General features: G+C 39.3%; 1 protein-coding gene across 1 annotated transcript in view; it reads right to left on the bottom strand.

Annotated features, from left to right (window-relative positions):
* The window catches only part of XPO7 (exportin 7), a 35090-nt gene extending 18703 nt beyond the window's left edge, over positions 1–16387 (bottom strand). Inside the window, exons 1-12 of the mRNA XM_068973623.1 lie at positions 16193–16387; positions 14048–14141; positions 13121–13287; positions 12075–12167; positions 9617–9721; positions 8016–8181; positions 7357–7430; positions 5922–6041; positions 4403–4549; positions 3414–3586; positions 1305–1498; positions 767–872 (exon numbers count right to left, since the gene is read on the bottom strand). Of these exons, the coding sequence (XP_068829724.1) occupies positions 767–872; positions 1305–1498; positions 3414–3586; positions 4403–4549; positions 5922–6041; positions 7357–7430; positions 8016–8181; positions 9617–9721; positions 12075–12167; positions 13121–13287; positions 14048–14141; positions 16193–16387 (1634 nt within the window). The remainder of the gene's footprint in view (positions 1–766; positions 873–1304; positions 1499–3413; positions 3587–4402; positions 4550–5921; positions 6042–7356; positions 7431–8015; positions 8182–9616; positions 9722–12074; positions 12168–13120; positions 13288–14047; positions 14142–16192) is intronic.
* Between the last annotated feature and the right edge of the window lie 842 nt (positions 16388–17229).

Below are 17229 nucleotides of genomic sequence, written 5' to 3'. Positions count from 1 at the left end.
CAAAGCTACTCTTCTCATTCATTTCTTTTGAAAAATATAGTTAAATATTGATAGATATAGCTCACATACACAAGTTCTTTGAGGACCTCTATACTTTTTAAGATGGTTAAGAGTCCTGAAGAAAAAGGTCTGAGAATCTCTGCTGCCGAGGTTTAAAAAGATTTTTAAAAATCCTGTCTTTTTATTTCAACGGTAAGTAGACTTTCAGAAATCACTAAATGCTCATTTACAGGTTTTTAGTAAGATGAGAATCACACAGACACAAAATAACTTGAAATCCTGTAGATGGAAAAGGGTATGTCAAGACATCTGAAAGGCTATAGAAATTCTGTAACTCATCTTTAGGGAAATTTGAAGACCCAAAGTTTCCTATTAGACTTCGTATTAGACTATTAGGCAAGGCAAAAGCATCCACATTTTCATTAACTCTGAGATACTGCACTTAAACAGAACTAAAAGCTACTCTCCACTCTGTATCCTACTTATACTCTTAATTCTATAACCACAATTTATTTTCTAGCTGAATTACTGCAGATGGTTTTTTAGTAAAGATTGTAGGCATGGCTGGTGCTGTATTTATAAAAACTGTGGAATCTGGACCTGTAACAGTTTTTCATTTTCACCGGCAATCAGCTTCATAAATTATACTTTGTAAATGGGAAGAACAGCACTAACAGAAGCATGTCAAATTCCCATGGTCTCGGGACCCAAAAGGGGGTGGGAGGGTCAGAGCAGTGAAACGGGATGCCTCCGTGCGAGCACTTACCGACAGACAAGCTCGCCGTCCATAGCATCCTGCTCATCGGTGCTGGCAAAAGAGACCCGGCCACCAATCACGGCACCAATGATGTAAACCAGCCACGTCAGCCTTCCTGCAACAGGAAGAAGGCCCATTAGTGTCACCTCCAGTCGTCACTGCAAGAAGAAATTCCTCACTGTGCGGTTCACTTCTTACTGTGAACTCTCTTAATCTTAAGAAAGCGAAAAGGCCCTGAAGTCAGACTGGTCCTTCAGAGAACAGCTACTCCTCTGCTTTAGTAAGGGTGATACCAAGGGCAAAACTCATTAGATAACCAAGGCTCCCCTACCAGACAGGGTCATTAGTTTTAGAATGCAGTAGTTCCTTAAACACATCCACTACAGACAGGACTTCAGTCGCTCTTCCCTAGTTCCCCATGGCACTATTATCAAATATTCTTGTTTATATGAAGCTAACTGAGGACGGAAAGTTTTCTGAAGGGGAGAGGTAAAAGAGAGGTGACAATGAGTGAAAGGGTGTGGACGGCAGTTGGGTGTCCACTTACCTTCCTGCACTGCGATGTCCATGGGGCTGGCGCTGGCACTCTGGAGCAACTCCTGGTAGGACTGGGCAGACTGGTCAAACAACTGCACGAGCAGCGCACACGTCTTCTCGTATTCACAGCGCCCGATGGTAGACAGCTGGTCCAACTGCTGCTGGACCAGACCCGTATCCTCCAGGGGATCTTCCAGTCCATCTCTACTCCCAACAGAAGAAGGAAGGAGCCCTCTTAAAGCATATTGCTGACTTCCCTGTCACAGCAGCGCTCCTCCTCCATTCTGCCACCATGTGCTGCCGTAGAGGCCCATATCCCAACACAACTTTTTACCAAGGAAGGTAAGAACGGGCTGAAGGCAGGGGTCTCACCCAAGCATCAGTCTCCTGAAGTATGTTTCAATCCCTAGCCCCGTAACATCTGTCTGCAGTGATTTTCCCAGTCCTATGCTTCTCAACCCTGAAAGCTCCCAGCTCTCAGCCTCTCGTTTGTTCCTGACTATAGTAAACTCTAAGACTACAAGTAGCCTATCCCTGCTGTGAGGCCACTTGTTCTGTGATCAGATGGCTTTTGGAATTCAGAAATCTTCAGATTTTCGGGAGATACTGTATGCTTCTACATGTAACATGAACCCTCCATGGGCCGTGGCATGTCATATACAATATTCCTGCCTCAAAATATATAAATATTATGAATAGTCACACTAATTAAATTTTTTAAAAACACTACTATGTGCGTGTGCTAAGTCGCTTCAATTGTGTCTGACTCTTGTGCAACCCCATGGACTGTAGGCTGCCAGGGTCCTCTGTCCATGGGATTCTCCTAGCAAGAATACTAGAATGGGTTGCTATACTCTCTTCCAGGGAATCTTCCCGACCCAGGGATTGAACTGCAGATTCTTTACCACTGGTGCCACCTGAGATTAAGTGGTCTCATATCAGCACAGGTAAAGTTTTGCCATCAAATGAGTTTTGTGTCAAACTTACGAGAAAATTAAACATTCATATCTTAAGTTTCAGAACTGCACACAAGGCACTGTGGATCTATACCGTATCTTGTCATATCCACTGGTTTCCTAGACTTAAAAACCTTATCATATCATAAGCTGTCTATAACATGGTTATACGACAATCCAGCAGCATCACTGCTACTACAATGGGCAGCTCAGGGCTGTGTGTTAACCATGGTCCATACACTAGGCCAGGACACAGTAATTTAATCCCCATTATAATCTGGCCCAAGAGCACACAGCTATTAGCTGAGTAACTGGGCCCAGAGCCCATACATGTCCCCACTTCCCAACATGGCCTGCCTGAAACCTGCTGAGTCCTTAGGAATAAAAACTATGCCACTAACAGAACAATGCTTTTCAGCAGGCTTCACCAATACCCAGATTCTGAAATGACTCAAGTCATACACAACTGAGACTATAATTATTATGACACATTTACTTGATTTGAGCAAATTATGAATGCAACTTAAAAATGAAAAAACAACCAGACCTTCAGAGTTCGGGTAAATTCTCCTGAGAAACAGCCAATGAAAAAACATATAAGAAAGGGCTCTACACCAAGAATAACTGTATTTTATGTAGGTCATTTCTGAAAGACTCTGACATTTCTTTACTATAGAGTCCTGGTCCAGCTGGCAGTCAAGAAGACAGAACCCATGTGTCAGGGTAATGTAATCCGTGGCCAGCTGCCTGGGACTCTTACATCTTCTAGTAAGCTCTGGATAGCATGGTTTATTTATCTACTTATTTCTTGAGAAGTTCACATTAAGCACCAACATGTTACATGTTATAACTGTTGTCATCTACAGCTTAGAAATGCTTCTCTCATGTTTAACGAAAATCAGTAGATATGCTTTGTATTCCAAGATGCTGCTATGGTGGGTGAAGAAGGGACAGTCATGAATAGGATGTTAAAGAGAAAAAGACTCTTCTTTCAGACATTATGCTCTCATCAGCTGTTGTACTGACAGGAAAAAATACCCATTCTGGTGTTAGCTCCAGTAAGATTCATATCAAGGATGCGTCTACCAACTGGGTGTCGGGTCCCTTGCAAGTCTGACACCAGGCCATGTGTAGGGAAAAAGGGAGGCTGCCCATTTCCTTACCTGAGTATGATGTGCACAGATTCCAGACGGGATGTGATGTAGGCTTTGGTGACCTCAGGAGTATACGTCTCCAGCATGTGGGGCTCGGTGGCTTTCACATATGGCACGGAGGCTGCCAGCCGCTGCCAAAGGCTCAGGAGATAGTGCACGCTATTCGGGGCAAATTCCCAATGCTAAAGAAAACCAAGAGAGTGGGCCTCTGTTACCACCGTATCTCCTAGAGGTCCAATCTGAAATTTAGTATCTCTTAAGATGTTCTGATGTGACCTCTTAGAGGTCCCAGAAGCATCAAAAGAGACACATGCTCTAAAAGGAAGGAAGAGGAGAAAGAATTGTGGCTGGATGGACACAGCAAAGTCTATTAAAGGGATCCAGTAGAATCAGATGTTAGCTCTCATTTGTGTACATAGTACATTAGTCTCAAGCCACTTGACATAAAGAATATTCTTTAAAAAAAAAAAAAAAGGATAAACTTTAATGGGCTTTGTTCTATGTATGGCAACCAGTCTAATGTGTTTACTGGTATTTCAGAGACTAATCGTCCAGTGAGAAGAGCTGTCCTGAGCTGGTTGAGGAAGTGGCTCTCAGACATTAGTATGCAAGATAGTCTCGTAGGAAGCTTGTTAGAAATAGAGGTGCCAAGGTTCCCCCCTAGATCGAGTGAATCAGAAATGATGGGAATAGGACCCAAGCACCTGGATTTCTCATCAAGCTCTCTGGATGATTCTGATGCAAGCCATCACTTTAAAGAACCACTGCCTACATATGGCTAAGAAAGAGAGGGTGCTGAGTCTCCCTTCATTCTGCCTGTTTTTTTTAAGGGGACTATGAAAGAATTCTCCCAGCCTTGAATCTAAGTGTTATTCTTACAATTTCCTCATGTTCTCCTAACCACACTCTTTGTAATGCCACAAGGTTAAATAAAACCAACAAGCAAGAGAAGAGGTTCCAATGTTTAGGAAGAAAGAGGCAAGCAATCTATGACAAACCTGCAGGCTGGTCACCGTGAAGTTAGCTATCAATCGGATGACTTCGGGGTAGTTTTCCACCTTCACTAATTCTCCCAGTTGATAGTTACTCTTCAAGCGGGCCAGCAGTCTGCAAAACTCATGGTAATTGTTTGGGTCTGACAAACTCTGGTGACAGTACAGGGAGGAAAAGAAAATGTAAAACATGACTCATTAAACTGCTTCCCAAAGGACATCTGGGATGGCATGGGGGATGGGGAGGTGGTGGGAGATGTGCTTTAACTTCTGAGATGCTGCCCATCATTCTGAATGACACATTTGTATGATTAAATAACAATTTTTTTAAAAGTCACTTTTAAAGGGGACTATTGCATCTATTATCTCATCTGTTCACAATAATCATGTTGGAAGATGGGGTTATTGGCCTCGATTGGCAGAGTCTGAAACAGAAGCCCAGAAGGACCATACTACTTGCCAGGGCTGTAATGTTGATTAATGGCAGAAAGGGGCACAATCTTAGATTTAACAGGCCTGTTTGCTTCCCACTGATAGAATGAAAAGCAATGAAATTTTCATTTTCACAGCTGTCTAATTTATCATTAAGCACAAATAGAATGGCAAAGTTACACAAATATTTCATGTATTTTATTACACCGCTATCATGACAACAAACTCACTGTATTCGTATGTTTATGTATCTTGTTATCTACTTATATCAGACACTTTTGTTCGCACACTACACCAGTATATTTGTTTCCTTACACATGTTCTCCTACATCAGAGAAGGGGGGCAGGTTTTGTTCTGCTTTGGCCTGTGGTAGGTGACTTCATACAATTTGCTAATAGAAAAAATGATTTTTTACAAAGGAAAGAATTGATTAATGTTTTTTTTCTTTTCTTTTTTTTTTTGGCCACGCCACAGGGCATGAGAGATCTTAGTTCCCCGACTCTGATCGAACTTATTATGCCCTCTGCAGTGAAGGCATGCAGTCTTAACCACTGGACTGCCACGGGAGTCCCAGAACCGAGTATATTTAAGTGAATGGGTCTTATTTATGATATTTCCTAGTGTGGGGAAGTGATACTTAAAAAAAGGAGGTGTTAGCTGAATCTTTCAGACTGAAAAAGACAAGACGGACAACTGAGTTATGGAATGAATAATATTTGAATGAGAAATCTCCCTTCCTAACTAAAAGTAGCTCTATTCACTTAGGTAAATAATTTCATTCAAAATCATGGAAACAAAAACAAAAAACACACAAAATGACTAGCTCTCTCCTTATTTTCCTTCAAAGCGACCCTTTCAATAATTTCAACATTCCTGAATCTAGGGACAAGCTCCTTTTCTGGGTAAATGTTAAAAATCTATGTACAGACATTCACTTAAATCTTCTGACAGATAACTGAACTGTTTTCTAGGGTTTTTGCTATGTGTGACCTCTAGATTGAGCATTTGCATTATAACAGACAGGTATATACTAATCATACATGCTTATACACACATACACATAAAATAAAAGTAAATTCTCAAAAATCATACCTGTGGGTTTTCCAGTATTCGTTTAACACCATCAACAAGGTGAGAGAGAAACTTGGCCCTCTCTGCATTGTTGAATAGGGATCTTCTAACTGAGGCAATCTGTACTAAGCAGGATAATACCTAGAGCAGGGAACAACCAAAACACAAATGAGCAGAAAAGATGGTATAGCTCTTTTCATTACTCTTTCCCTTGCTATAAATATTCTTCTTCTCTGTTCTGTCACCCTCTGCTATCATTATAATGATATTAAAAAAAAAGATCAAGGAGGGTATAGTTGAGGATATCTGAAACAGCTTTATTTAAAGAAAAATAAAGGGCATTAGACCCTCAGTGAGCATAACAACTAGATAAATCCAGTTTGGAAATTCATATAGGTATTATTTTTCAACCACCCCTAGGCTTCTTTGCGTTTAAGATACATACTGAAACTTGAAAATACCAAGCAACTGACAGTAAACAATGCTATAGACATAGGCTTTTTTTTGTTGTTTTTTCTGTTTTATTAAGGCCTTTTTGGCTAATCAGGCTTTGCTATGTGGTGCTATCATGAAATAACCAAGTCAGAGCTATGCTCGGAAGCAAACAGGTTTTACAGTGAAAACATTTTCCCCTTTCCCCATTGCGCTAGAAATTTGCATTCTGTCAGCCCCTCTCGATCTATTTTCTGCCCTTCTCCTCCCTAGTTTCCACTCCGGGAGGTGGACCTCTGTTGACCAACAGCAGAAGCAAATGTACTGATACAAGCAACACAAACTCATGTTTCTGCTAAAGCGAAGGTCCACATTAATTTGGAAAAGTGACATGATGACCAGGGAAGCAGTCGACGCAGAAACACTGTGCAAAACACCTACTGACGTTCCTTTACCTTCTCTGTACGTTTGGTACAACAACATTTTACATCAACAATCTGAAGTATCAGACCACTGACTTTTTAGGACCCAAATGAATTTTGGGATTTGAGGTTGATCATTACTTTAAAGGAGAAATGCAGCATTCCCAAGAGCTTTCAAATTTTATTAAGGACAAGTATGCAAATCTGCCTTTCCAATACAGCTTCTATCGATCACTTCTATAACAGAGGCCTGAGGGAGTTTCAGAAACCTCAGTCTTGACGATCTTCTACTAGATCATATAAGATGAATTCCCCACACTCTAGCCTGTGGCAAGTCGAGGTACCGTACAAAGTCAGACACAAAGGGGACCAAAAGAACTTGACACCTGCAGCAATTTGTCATTAGATGGGAACAGTGTAAAAGGAATGAAGACTTTATAGTGAGAACCTTTAACTGACGAGCTTTATCTCAACAGGCTAGATAACTAACCCTAGTATTTCTAGGAAGAAACTTTACTTCTATGATCTTGTACAACACAATGAACATAAGGCTCATTCGCCACTGCTACATTCCAGAAACAGAAACTGTAGTCCTGACTCACCAGAGGTGAAAATGAAGGAGGGATGGAATGATAGAGGTCAAAAAACAGCTGCAGAGTTGAAGAATCTAAGAACGCTGAAAGAGAAAAGAGCACATTACTGAATCGTCTGCACACTGGGGCTGGTGCACTCCAGTCATTGGGGAGCGTTATCTTCTTGCTTTCTTATCTTACAGAATGTTTATTTCCTTTGAAAGTGATAAACTAACGGGGGCTTTTTGTTTTCCTTTCTTTTTTTCACAAAAGCATTAGTTTTTAGTTCCTCTAAGAAATGGATTCATTTTTTCTGATTCTCAAACAACGTAAGACAAGCAGGACTCTTCATAGCAAGAATTTTTTATCTTTTAGGAACACAATACCAAGCACGTGCACAGGTTCTTTGTTTTTAAAGCTAGAAATTCTCTCAAATGAGTACGAAAGCAGAAGTCTCTAGGTGAGAAATGTAAGGTCAAACTCACACCCATCAGAAACTGGGTAAACAAGAGTTTGCCCCAGCTGGGGGATCCTCCCAAGTACAGCTCCCTAACTTTATAAAGACCCACACCAACCTCCCAAGTTTTCTCTAAGAGCAAGCAGGGGATCTGCCAGTGGATTCTGAGCCCACTCTGCTGACTCCAGGTAGAGGGGAGCAGCAGCATGGTGCGAGGGTGTGGCCGTGTTACCTGATCTCCAGCTGGTGGGGATCTGTACCGTGCACAGGTCATCTGAGGACTCGTCGGTGGAAGTGCCGATGAAATCAAAGTTTAGGCAGTTATGAGTGAGCTTGAGCAGTTGCATCAGCAAGCCATGCTGACTTTCATCATTCAAGTTCAGATTCTTTCCAGAAGCCTGTAAAAATGACCACACAATGAGCCCCAAACAGTCACTCCTTTCTTCCAAGCTTGCTACCAGACTTACAAGGAGGCTGATGAGCCAGAAAACGAGGTGGTTCAGCACAGTCGAGTGGTGGTTCTCTGCCAGGAGATGCAGCACTTCTATTACCTTTAAAGTACTTCCTTCACCACGAAACTCCTAGCTCCTTATTTACTATTAAAACATGTTTCATGTTCATAAAAACATGAAGCTAGTATTTAAACACACTCCCTCTTTGACATTTACTCTTTACATGCTGCAGACATCATGGCCGCAGATAATTTTGAAGCAATATGGGATGAATGCTTACTTCATTTACATGTTAGATGCTTTTTATTTATTCATCAGCAGTGTACCTGCCTACAGCTCAATAATGGCCCAGAGCTATGGTGACTATGAGATTCAAGTTTCTACCAGTTGTGACCTCAGGGACTGGCTGGTTCGTTTCTGATAGCATCAGTATCAGAAGAGGATTCAATGCTGTTTTCTCACAAGCTTTTTCCCCCTCCAGAGGGTACAACAGTTTTTACAAGGCAGCTTGCCCAAACTGAGGACTTTTGGGGAATTCTGAAGTGAAACTAGGTAGCTGAAGGAAAAGATGAATGGACATCATTAATTGGGACAAAAGAAAAATCCAACCTTGCTTCTCATATTACAATTGAGACACACTGGAAAATGAGAACAAGAACAATAAAACAAACAAAACCCCCAAATGAACATAAAAGCAGAGGGTAATTCCATTTGGCTTTCTGTATGGACAAAACATCCAAACACAGCTATAAATGTGTACAATTTACAGGTTAGCATTTCTTCCTTAGTTCAAGTCTATCAATAAACAAATTGAAATACCAACTTTCTATTTTAAAACAGTTAATTTCCTTCGGTGATACTGTCTACCCCTTCAGGTTAGGAAATCTAAATGGATGTTAAAAATTCAAAATATGCTTTTCCTTACAGATGTTGCTTGTTTATTTGCTGCCTGTAACTCAGCTGGGGACAGGGGAGCCAGCCTAGTTTTAATGTGCTAGCAATGTAGTTTGAGCCTGTGTTCAGAGCACTGAGAATCAAACACCATAAAAGGAAGATGCTTTAACTCCATATAGGAAGATCTTATATGGATATTAAAAAGACCAAACAACAAAAACCTCAAGTTTCGTGGCAAACTAGTTTCTTTAAAATAGGAGCATGGGATAAGTGTTCACTTTCGGCTCCTTACCTAGGGGAACAGATGTGAAACCAGGGAATAATTCTTTCTCTCAGACTGGAAGGTCATCAACATCTCGGACATATATATTATGTGAGAGATGCATAAGCTCTCACGGGTCAGTGAAGAACTGACATCTAACAAGTCCCCACTTACTCTGATTCTTTCAAAAGGAACCGGGAAGCAGGTACCAACATACAATCTCACCTGTTTTAGTAAATTGCACGAAAGTGTGAAGATATCGAATAATGATGAATCTCGGAAAGAAGAGGCTATTTTTCTGTGCTTGGTTAAAGGATGGGTGGTGTCTGCCTGTGCAGAAAAACAAACCAACACAAGTTTTAAAATTAACTGCAAAGAAAAAATTTTTCATGTAGACTTCAAATAAAGTAGAAGGATTTTTCAATAAGATCAACAAAAATAACAAAATATGTTTTAAAGATTTAAGTTACTGTTAAACTCTATCTAGTGAGAGAATGAGGATGACGATAAGCAGTTAACAGCTACACAGGATATCATGTCTCTACCATTTACAGACGGAAGATAGAAAGAAAGTTACAGTGACTCCACTGCAAGGTTTCCATGTCCTCTGCACTTGGGGAGGTAATATTTAACAAACTGTTGCAAGACTTTGTTAATAATTATTATCATGCTCTTTTGAGGCTGAGTCTCAAAAACAGACAGTCGCAAGGCTTGGATTTTGCTAAATAATCCAGTCAGAGCCGAAGTTACTACAGCCATGAACTTAAGATAAATGGCAATAGCCTGTAATACTCTCTTTTCTCACCTATTTCAACAAGCAGTCTATTCCACAGAAGTGAGGGCTTCAACTAAGGGGCTGTACTGGTCTCTCACTCCCCTGTCCTTGTCTTTTCAGTCATATTTTAAAGGTTTCTGTGGTCAGGGATTAAACCTCTTACTTCTTTCATATGTCCTCTATAGCTGACACATAGTATGTACTCAATAAGAGCGATAAAGGAATTTCAAGGCTGCCAACAGTATTTAGTCCAACCACTTACTGTAAGCGTAAGTCACTGCTATATACTGATCAACTCATGCAGGAGAGAGCTCATCTTCCTTTTGGCACATTATGGAACCTCCACCCCCCAATTTTATTTCTAAGTTCAAATTGGAATGGTAACAGAAATATGCTTTCTAATTTAAATCTAAAGCAAAAAAAAACAACCACACAATAGAAAAGTCAGTTGCACAGAGTTCAAAATATTCTGATTTTAGCCTCAGTGTCACTGTGTTACAAATGTCTTAGATAAAAAGGTATCGCTAGATTATATATCAGATGCCATATACAATATGTTACACAGATCATAATCCAGAGAATTACATCTTAAGTACATCACACACATTTCTATTGCTTTCTTAAGAAAGATAAATACAAAATTTTGAAAAGATTCTAAAATACCAACAATGATGGATTTTGTGGAGCCAAGTTTCCAAAGGAAGAGCATTAACCCCACAATCTGTACATAATGCATGCTCTCTTATTACAAAGGTGTGTATTTGTGTGTGCGTTCAATTGTGTCCGACTCTTTGTGACCCCATGGACTATAGCCTGCCAGGCTCCTCTGTCCGTGGAGTTTTCCAGGCAAGAATACTGTAGTGGGTTGCCATTTCCTATTCCAGTTACTACAAGGACAGGAGTGGTTAAATAAGCAAATTAAGAGCATAGGCTCTGCAATAAGCCTATGTGGGTCTGCATTGATAAACTGTTTGTGGCCTGGTAACTGTGATACCACAGGCAAATTATTTAATCTTTATGTGCTTTAGTTTCCTTATCTAGAAAATAGCATAACCAGAGTCTCTATCTCATAGGACTACTGTGAGAATAAAATTAATATAAATGCTTAGAACAGTGTCTGCCACATAGAAATCACTCACAAGTATAAATTATTATTTTAATAATTACCAATCATAGTGGGGATTGCATGTGACAGAGAACACAATATGGACTCCAGATTTTAATAGGCTCTAAGCTAGTGTATTTAAAATACCAACTCACAGTTAAATTTCTCAGGGTTAATTAAAATGTCTGCATAAGTATGAGCAATAGCAACAGTGATGCCAATGTAATTAATAGCTGACAGCTGAAGGGTGAGCTGTTACAATTAATTCAGGCCTGTTCAATAATTGTAACATTTTGGCCGGATACAAAAGTAAATGACTAAAAAATATTATAGCCAGAGCAAAAGAAAGCCACTGGTGTTTCCTCTGTAGTAATCTGTGACATCAATGACTATTTAAAAAAATTATTTGATATTTAGCAGAATGTTTTGTTCATTCTGAAAAGATTATCAGCAAAATCTTTAATAAAGGCAAATAAGAACTGATTTTTGAATGATTATAAATACATTAACTTATACAGCAAAAAGAGCACACCAATGATGCTGGTTTCCTAAGTTTTGACTTAGGATCATTGCGCTCTTCTCTAACACTAAACACTAATAACCACTGAGGAAAGCTGAGATGAGAGAAAAAATATTCTGGAGATGGAAGGGCATCCGGACTTCACTCACAGAGGAAAACCCCATGGAACTATTTTGTTTCAAAAGGGCATTAATCACTTACCGCAAAAGCACACAACTGCCAAAAAAGATCATCCCACACACAGGCAGAAAACACCAATACTAAGTAAAAATATGGCACTTACTTCAATGAGGAAGGCTGTAGCACTTACTTGATTAATTTCATTGGTTAGCTGTGATAAAATCGTGACACCAATGATGCAGTATTCAACACTATCCTGGTTTAAAAAAAAAGGTAAGGCAGAAAGAGTTGGCCTGTGCAGCTTGATTTCAGCATCTGGAATGCAGTCATACTTAAACTGCCTAGACAAGGTATGAGAAATTGGTATTTTAAAACTGCTGCTTTGCAGGACACAAAATCTAACTGATAGACTGCTAAATCTGACTGCATCAAAATTGAAACCTTTTGTATGTTAAAAATATCTACAAGCTTTACTCTATACATACTGCAGGAAGAGAAATTAGCAAATCACATTTGAGATACAAGACAAATGAATGTGTAAGATATAATTTATATGAAAGGCTGTACACAAAAAAGGGCAAAGAACTGATTTAAAAAATGTACATAAATAGGAAGTTCACAAAAAGCAAAAATAAGTAGTAAATGAGCATATGAAAGTTTGTCTCATTCATTACTCAAATGCTGAGCTACTAATTCTTTCTACCTATGAAACTGGAAAAATAAGAAAGCTGATCTCACAGGGTGGACGTACAGAGAAACAGACATATTAACTGTTGGAGGGAATAACTTTTTTTGAGGGTAATTTGGAAATATCCATGTAAACCCAAAATACACAGTCTTCTCACTGAATAATTCAAGGCCTAGGAATTCACACTATAAATACACTAGCTCAAAGTATAAACACACACAAACACACATACACAAGGAATATTTACCAAAGTATTTATTTACCAGTCTAGATATAGATACTAACTAAATACTCACCTAGAAGAGTTAAATGAATTATAATGTTTTAAACTGGAATAGTATGTAAGCAATAGAAAGAATGAAGTACGGTTTGTGCTGACATGTAAACATGTGAAACCAAGACATTAAGAATTAAAAAGATACAGAAGAAAATGTACCAAACAATTCCATTTGCAGATCAATATCTAAGTTAAGCGTATATTGCTTCACTTCTTTCTATTTCATCGAATATATACATCATACCTGTAAAAACCTTGTGACATCTGTGATTGCATTTCTGAAGACGTAGTCATCCTTCTGACAGTCAAACCAGCCCAACTTTGTGATCCTGGCATATAACTGGATAAGTGCTTGCGTCACAAAAGTGGCCAGCTTTGGCCGAGTGGCAAGATAGTTGAGCACATAGTTCCCTATAAAACAGAAACAGTCTACATCGGAGGTGGCTCCGCCAGGGAAGGGTGTGCGTTGTTTAATGTCTAAGAAGTGGTAAATCTAGACTCTTTACCCTAAACTTCCTTAATTATTCACACTATTGAGAAACAGAACTTTATATTTAAGATTCACTAAACTTTCCAACTATGATGGCTTCCCTCATCACTCAGTAGGTAAATCATCTGCCTGCAATGCAGGAGACCCTGGTTTAATTCCTGGGTCAGGAAGACCCCCTGGAGAAAGAAATGGCAACCCACTCCAGTATTCTTGCCTGGAGAATCCCATGGAGAGAAGCCTGGCAGGCTACAGTCCATGGGGTTGCAAGAGTCGGACACGACTTAGCGACTAAACCACCAAACTTTTCAGCTCAGAATTGTATACGAGTCACAACGAAGAACCTGAAGTAAGGGAGCCTTGAATCTACCTCCTGATGGTTAAAAAGCATGGTTGGCACAGGATTCAAAATCTTCGGCAATGTTTTTCTTAGTTACTAGTGATGGTGAAGACCAGGTAAAAGAAACTTTCTGAAAACAAAACGGCTAACTTGGGCTTTATCTAGGAGCAATTATATTGGGCCTTCTTCATTTTTAAGCCCAATTCTGGAAAGAAACTATATTCTAGATATTCTGTATGCCTAGCAACTTCAGAACATTATCAAACAAGCAACATAAATGTAACTATTACTAGAACATCACTAAACAAACTAATTTAAGAGAGAAAAGACAACTTTCTACTCACGAATATCTATCCGTTGTTCCAATGGTAGAGGGTTATTTGTGCGTGATACAAGCTTTGTAAGGCATGTAGCTGCCAGTAACTGGGAGTAAGATGACTGTGAAAAGAGAGGGGGAAAGGGCTTAGGATTCAGTTTTATTAAGTTAGTCAGTCAAAGTTTTTAACTTGGAGATCTGAGTTCAGATTTAAGAAAATTAATCAGCTTTGCTACATTTGATCCTCTGGATTTTTAAGGGTCTCATACTAAGGAAAAATGAGCCCATTCATCATCTGTGCTCATTAAGCTGACTTCAGTCATGAATAAAGGGAAGGATAAAGTGAATGCCTGATCAAACTGAATCTAATACAAGTATCTGTATCATTTTGAGGGGGGAGAAGTTAGAGGAGATCTTTACAGAAAGATATTAAGCTCTATAGAAGACAAATCTTTCATTTAAATCAAGAAATCTTCTCCAATAGCCTTGTTGTAACAATGTTTAAAAAAGTTTTCAACTCATAATATTCCTATAGTATAGCATTAGAAAGAAGAAAAAAAAAACGTAGAAGTAGTATTAGAAGGAACCACCGCCTTATGCTATGTAGTTAATCCCCAAATTGTATCTTACCATCAGTACATCTATCAATCAGCTACTGCTTTGGGGAATGTATATGCTGGTTTTAGTAGTAAATTCATAACAATTATTTATGAGAAAGAAAAAACTATGCCCTAAGCAAAGGAACAGCATTACCATATTCTCAAGTGTAGATTTTAATGAATTTTAACCTTATGGAGAAGCAGAGTATTCAATCTGATCATAATGTATAAGAAGAAGCCATGTGCAGATTTGAACTCCTCTGTGCAGCTGTGCTACATATAACATCACATAACAGGGACAGATTCAGAATCACCAAAATGATTTAATCAAGGGTCAAACTGTAAGTCCTCAGGGCAGTAGGCTATCCATAGAGGCTATCCACAGGCATTACATCATACCATCAAATGCTAAATCATTAAGAAGTCGACAGAGATTAAAGAGGAAGAATCCACTGTAATTAAGTCTTTTAGTATTGCACCAACCCTGTTTTACTCCAGCCTGCTGACTATCAGTGTGAGGAACTGGAGTTAACAGTGTCACAAATGACACCATGGGGCTTCAGTGGCAGTCAGATGAGAGCTAGTTGTGAATCTCCCACAGTACAAATCTAAACTGTTCAATACCAGAACCAAGTGATGGAAAAGAAATATAAAAATACTATATGCGATAACAGAACAGAGCACAACCCAATCTCTGACCGTGATGCTTTAACCTTCAGACACTGGGGAAAAGAGTCAACTTCTTTAGCTACTAAGGATATCACTTAGCCAACTGTAGTCTATTCTATTTACTGCATAAATTCTCTAACACTATTAATGCAAATTTTAAAATGAAGCCATTGAGAATTCTATACTCTCAACAAATTAATGGCCTTCCTCATTTTCACACTTCCTTCCCATCTCTGGCAGAGTGTTGGCTGCTGGTCTAGCTGGGATTCTAAACTCTCTTGATGCCCTTTCATGATACCCTGGATGGATGCTTGTCCTTCCTAAGACCTCCATCCTGCCAAAAATATTAACTTAATCAAATCATGTCTCATGAAAGCATTATTTTGATCACTGCATGCTGTTTTTAAGCCGGAAGAGGTTCTAATTTCATTTTAAACATTCTAACTTCCTGTCATTTCCACTGTGAAGGAAATTCGCCCCCTGCACATCTAAGACAAAAAGCAGCAGGTGTGGTATAGGGGAGGAAAAACAGAGCAGACTAGGGATCTTAGAAGGTGACATGAATTTTGTGGATAAGAAAGGCCATTTATATATAGCCCTGTCTTCTTTGTAAAAGGTGTGAAGTGATACATAAGTGTAAAAAACAGAAAAGGAGTCACAGAAATTTGATTCAAGAATAAAAATTATAGGACAAAAATATACGCTCAGTGAGATTTTCCTGATGACTCTGAAGGCCTTTTTTGCTAGTGTGGCAGGTCTGGTTTGTTTTAAAAGTGAAAATTAAGAAGGCAGAGGTACCTAGAAGAATCAAGGAACAGAAGTTATCGCAATCCACCCCTAAACTTAGAACCAGAATATATCTTCCTAAACCTGTTCCCCTTTAGGATTTTTCAAATCTTACGTACACTTCCTCTTTCAAGGAGTAGCTGGCACTTGCTCAGGCAATCAGGGCTGTTGGTGAATTCAACCAAGGCTTTCTCTGCCTGAAGTCGAGTGGTCGTATCTGTTGTTTCATACAGCTGTTTGCACAGATTCTCTAGTTGGGCCAGGCTCTGGAAAAGATCAGTTAAAAAGAAATCAGTCCAGTCTACTACATACATAAGTCGACTATACACATACTGTGCTTGAAATTACAAGATGAAGATAAATAATAATCAATGAAGAGAGACTTGCTTCTCAATGTGGAGGAGAATCTGGGTGACCTTTATCTAAAAATAACCACTTACAGCCCTCTTCATTTGATGCTTTAGAAGACAAAATGACAGAATGCCTAAAATCTATACACTTTTTCAGTCATTTGCTTAAAGTTCAGACAAAAACAATACATTTTTTTCCTTGCAAATACCTATCCTAAGCTTTTCCAAAATGTTTTCAAAGAAAAATGCAGAATTTACTTGCTCAGGCATCAATTTCAAAACTGTGATTACAAAAGTCGTAACTGTAAAATTAAGCACATAAACACACAATGTAAGCGTCACACAGATCTTTTCATAGGTTGAAATATTCTCCTTTTGCCTGTAGCTATCAGCTTACAATTATGTGTACACGCAAAGATGGCCAACCTCTAAGTTTCAGAATGCAAGTACGCACCTTCCTCCCCGGGTCCCTCATGTCTAAAGTTCAGCAGACTCTCTTCTGTTGCAGTTTAACCTCTTGCTTTGGTTCCAAATTTAAAGCGCAGGGTCAAAATAAATTCAACCTGAGCATGTGCTCAGTCAGAGATAAGACACGGGAAACGCCCCCAAACAAACCCTACTTTCCAAATCTTGAACCAGTTCCAGGGAGGCAGGAAGGGGATGGGTGTGTGCTTTGGTTAAAACCCCAAAGGGACACAAATTCACTTCCACTCAGTGTGGTGTTTTATAGCAAAGGGTAAAGGAGTGAGTAAGAGTTCATGTAACGATCACCTTTCACTGACTGGAGAGGAGGGCAAACATCTGCT

This window comes from Capricornis sumatraensis, chromosome 6 (genome assembly GCF_032405125.1).
Source record: "Capricornis sumatraensis isolate serow.1 chromosome 6, serow.2, whole genome shotgun sequence".
Lineage (NCBI taxonomy): Eukaryota > Metazoa > Chordata > Mammalia > Artiodactyla > Bovidae > Capricornis > Capricornis sumatraensis.
This window is presented reverse-complemented; position numbering and strand designations above follow the sequence as displayed.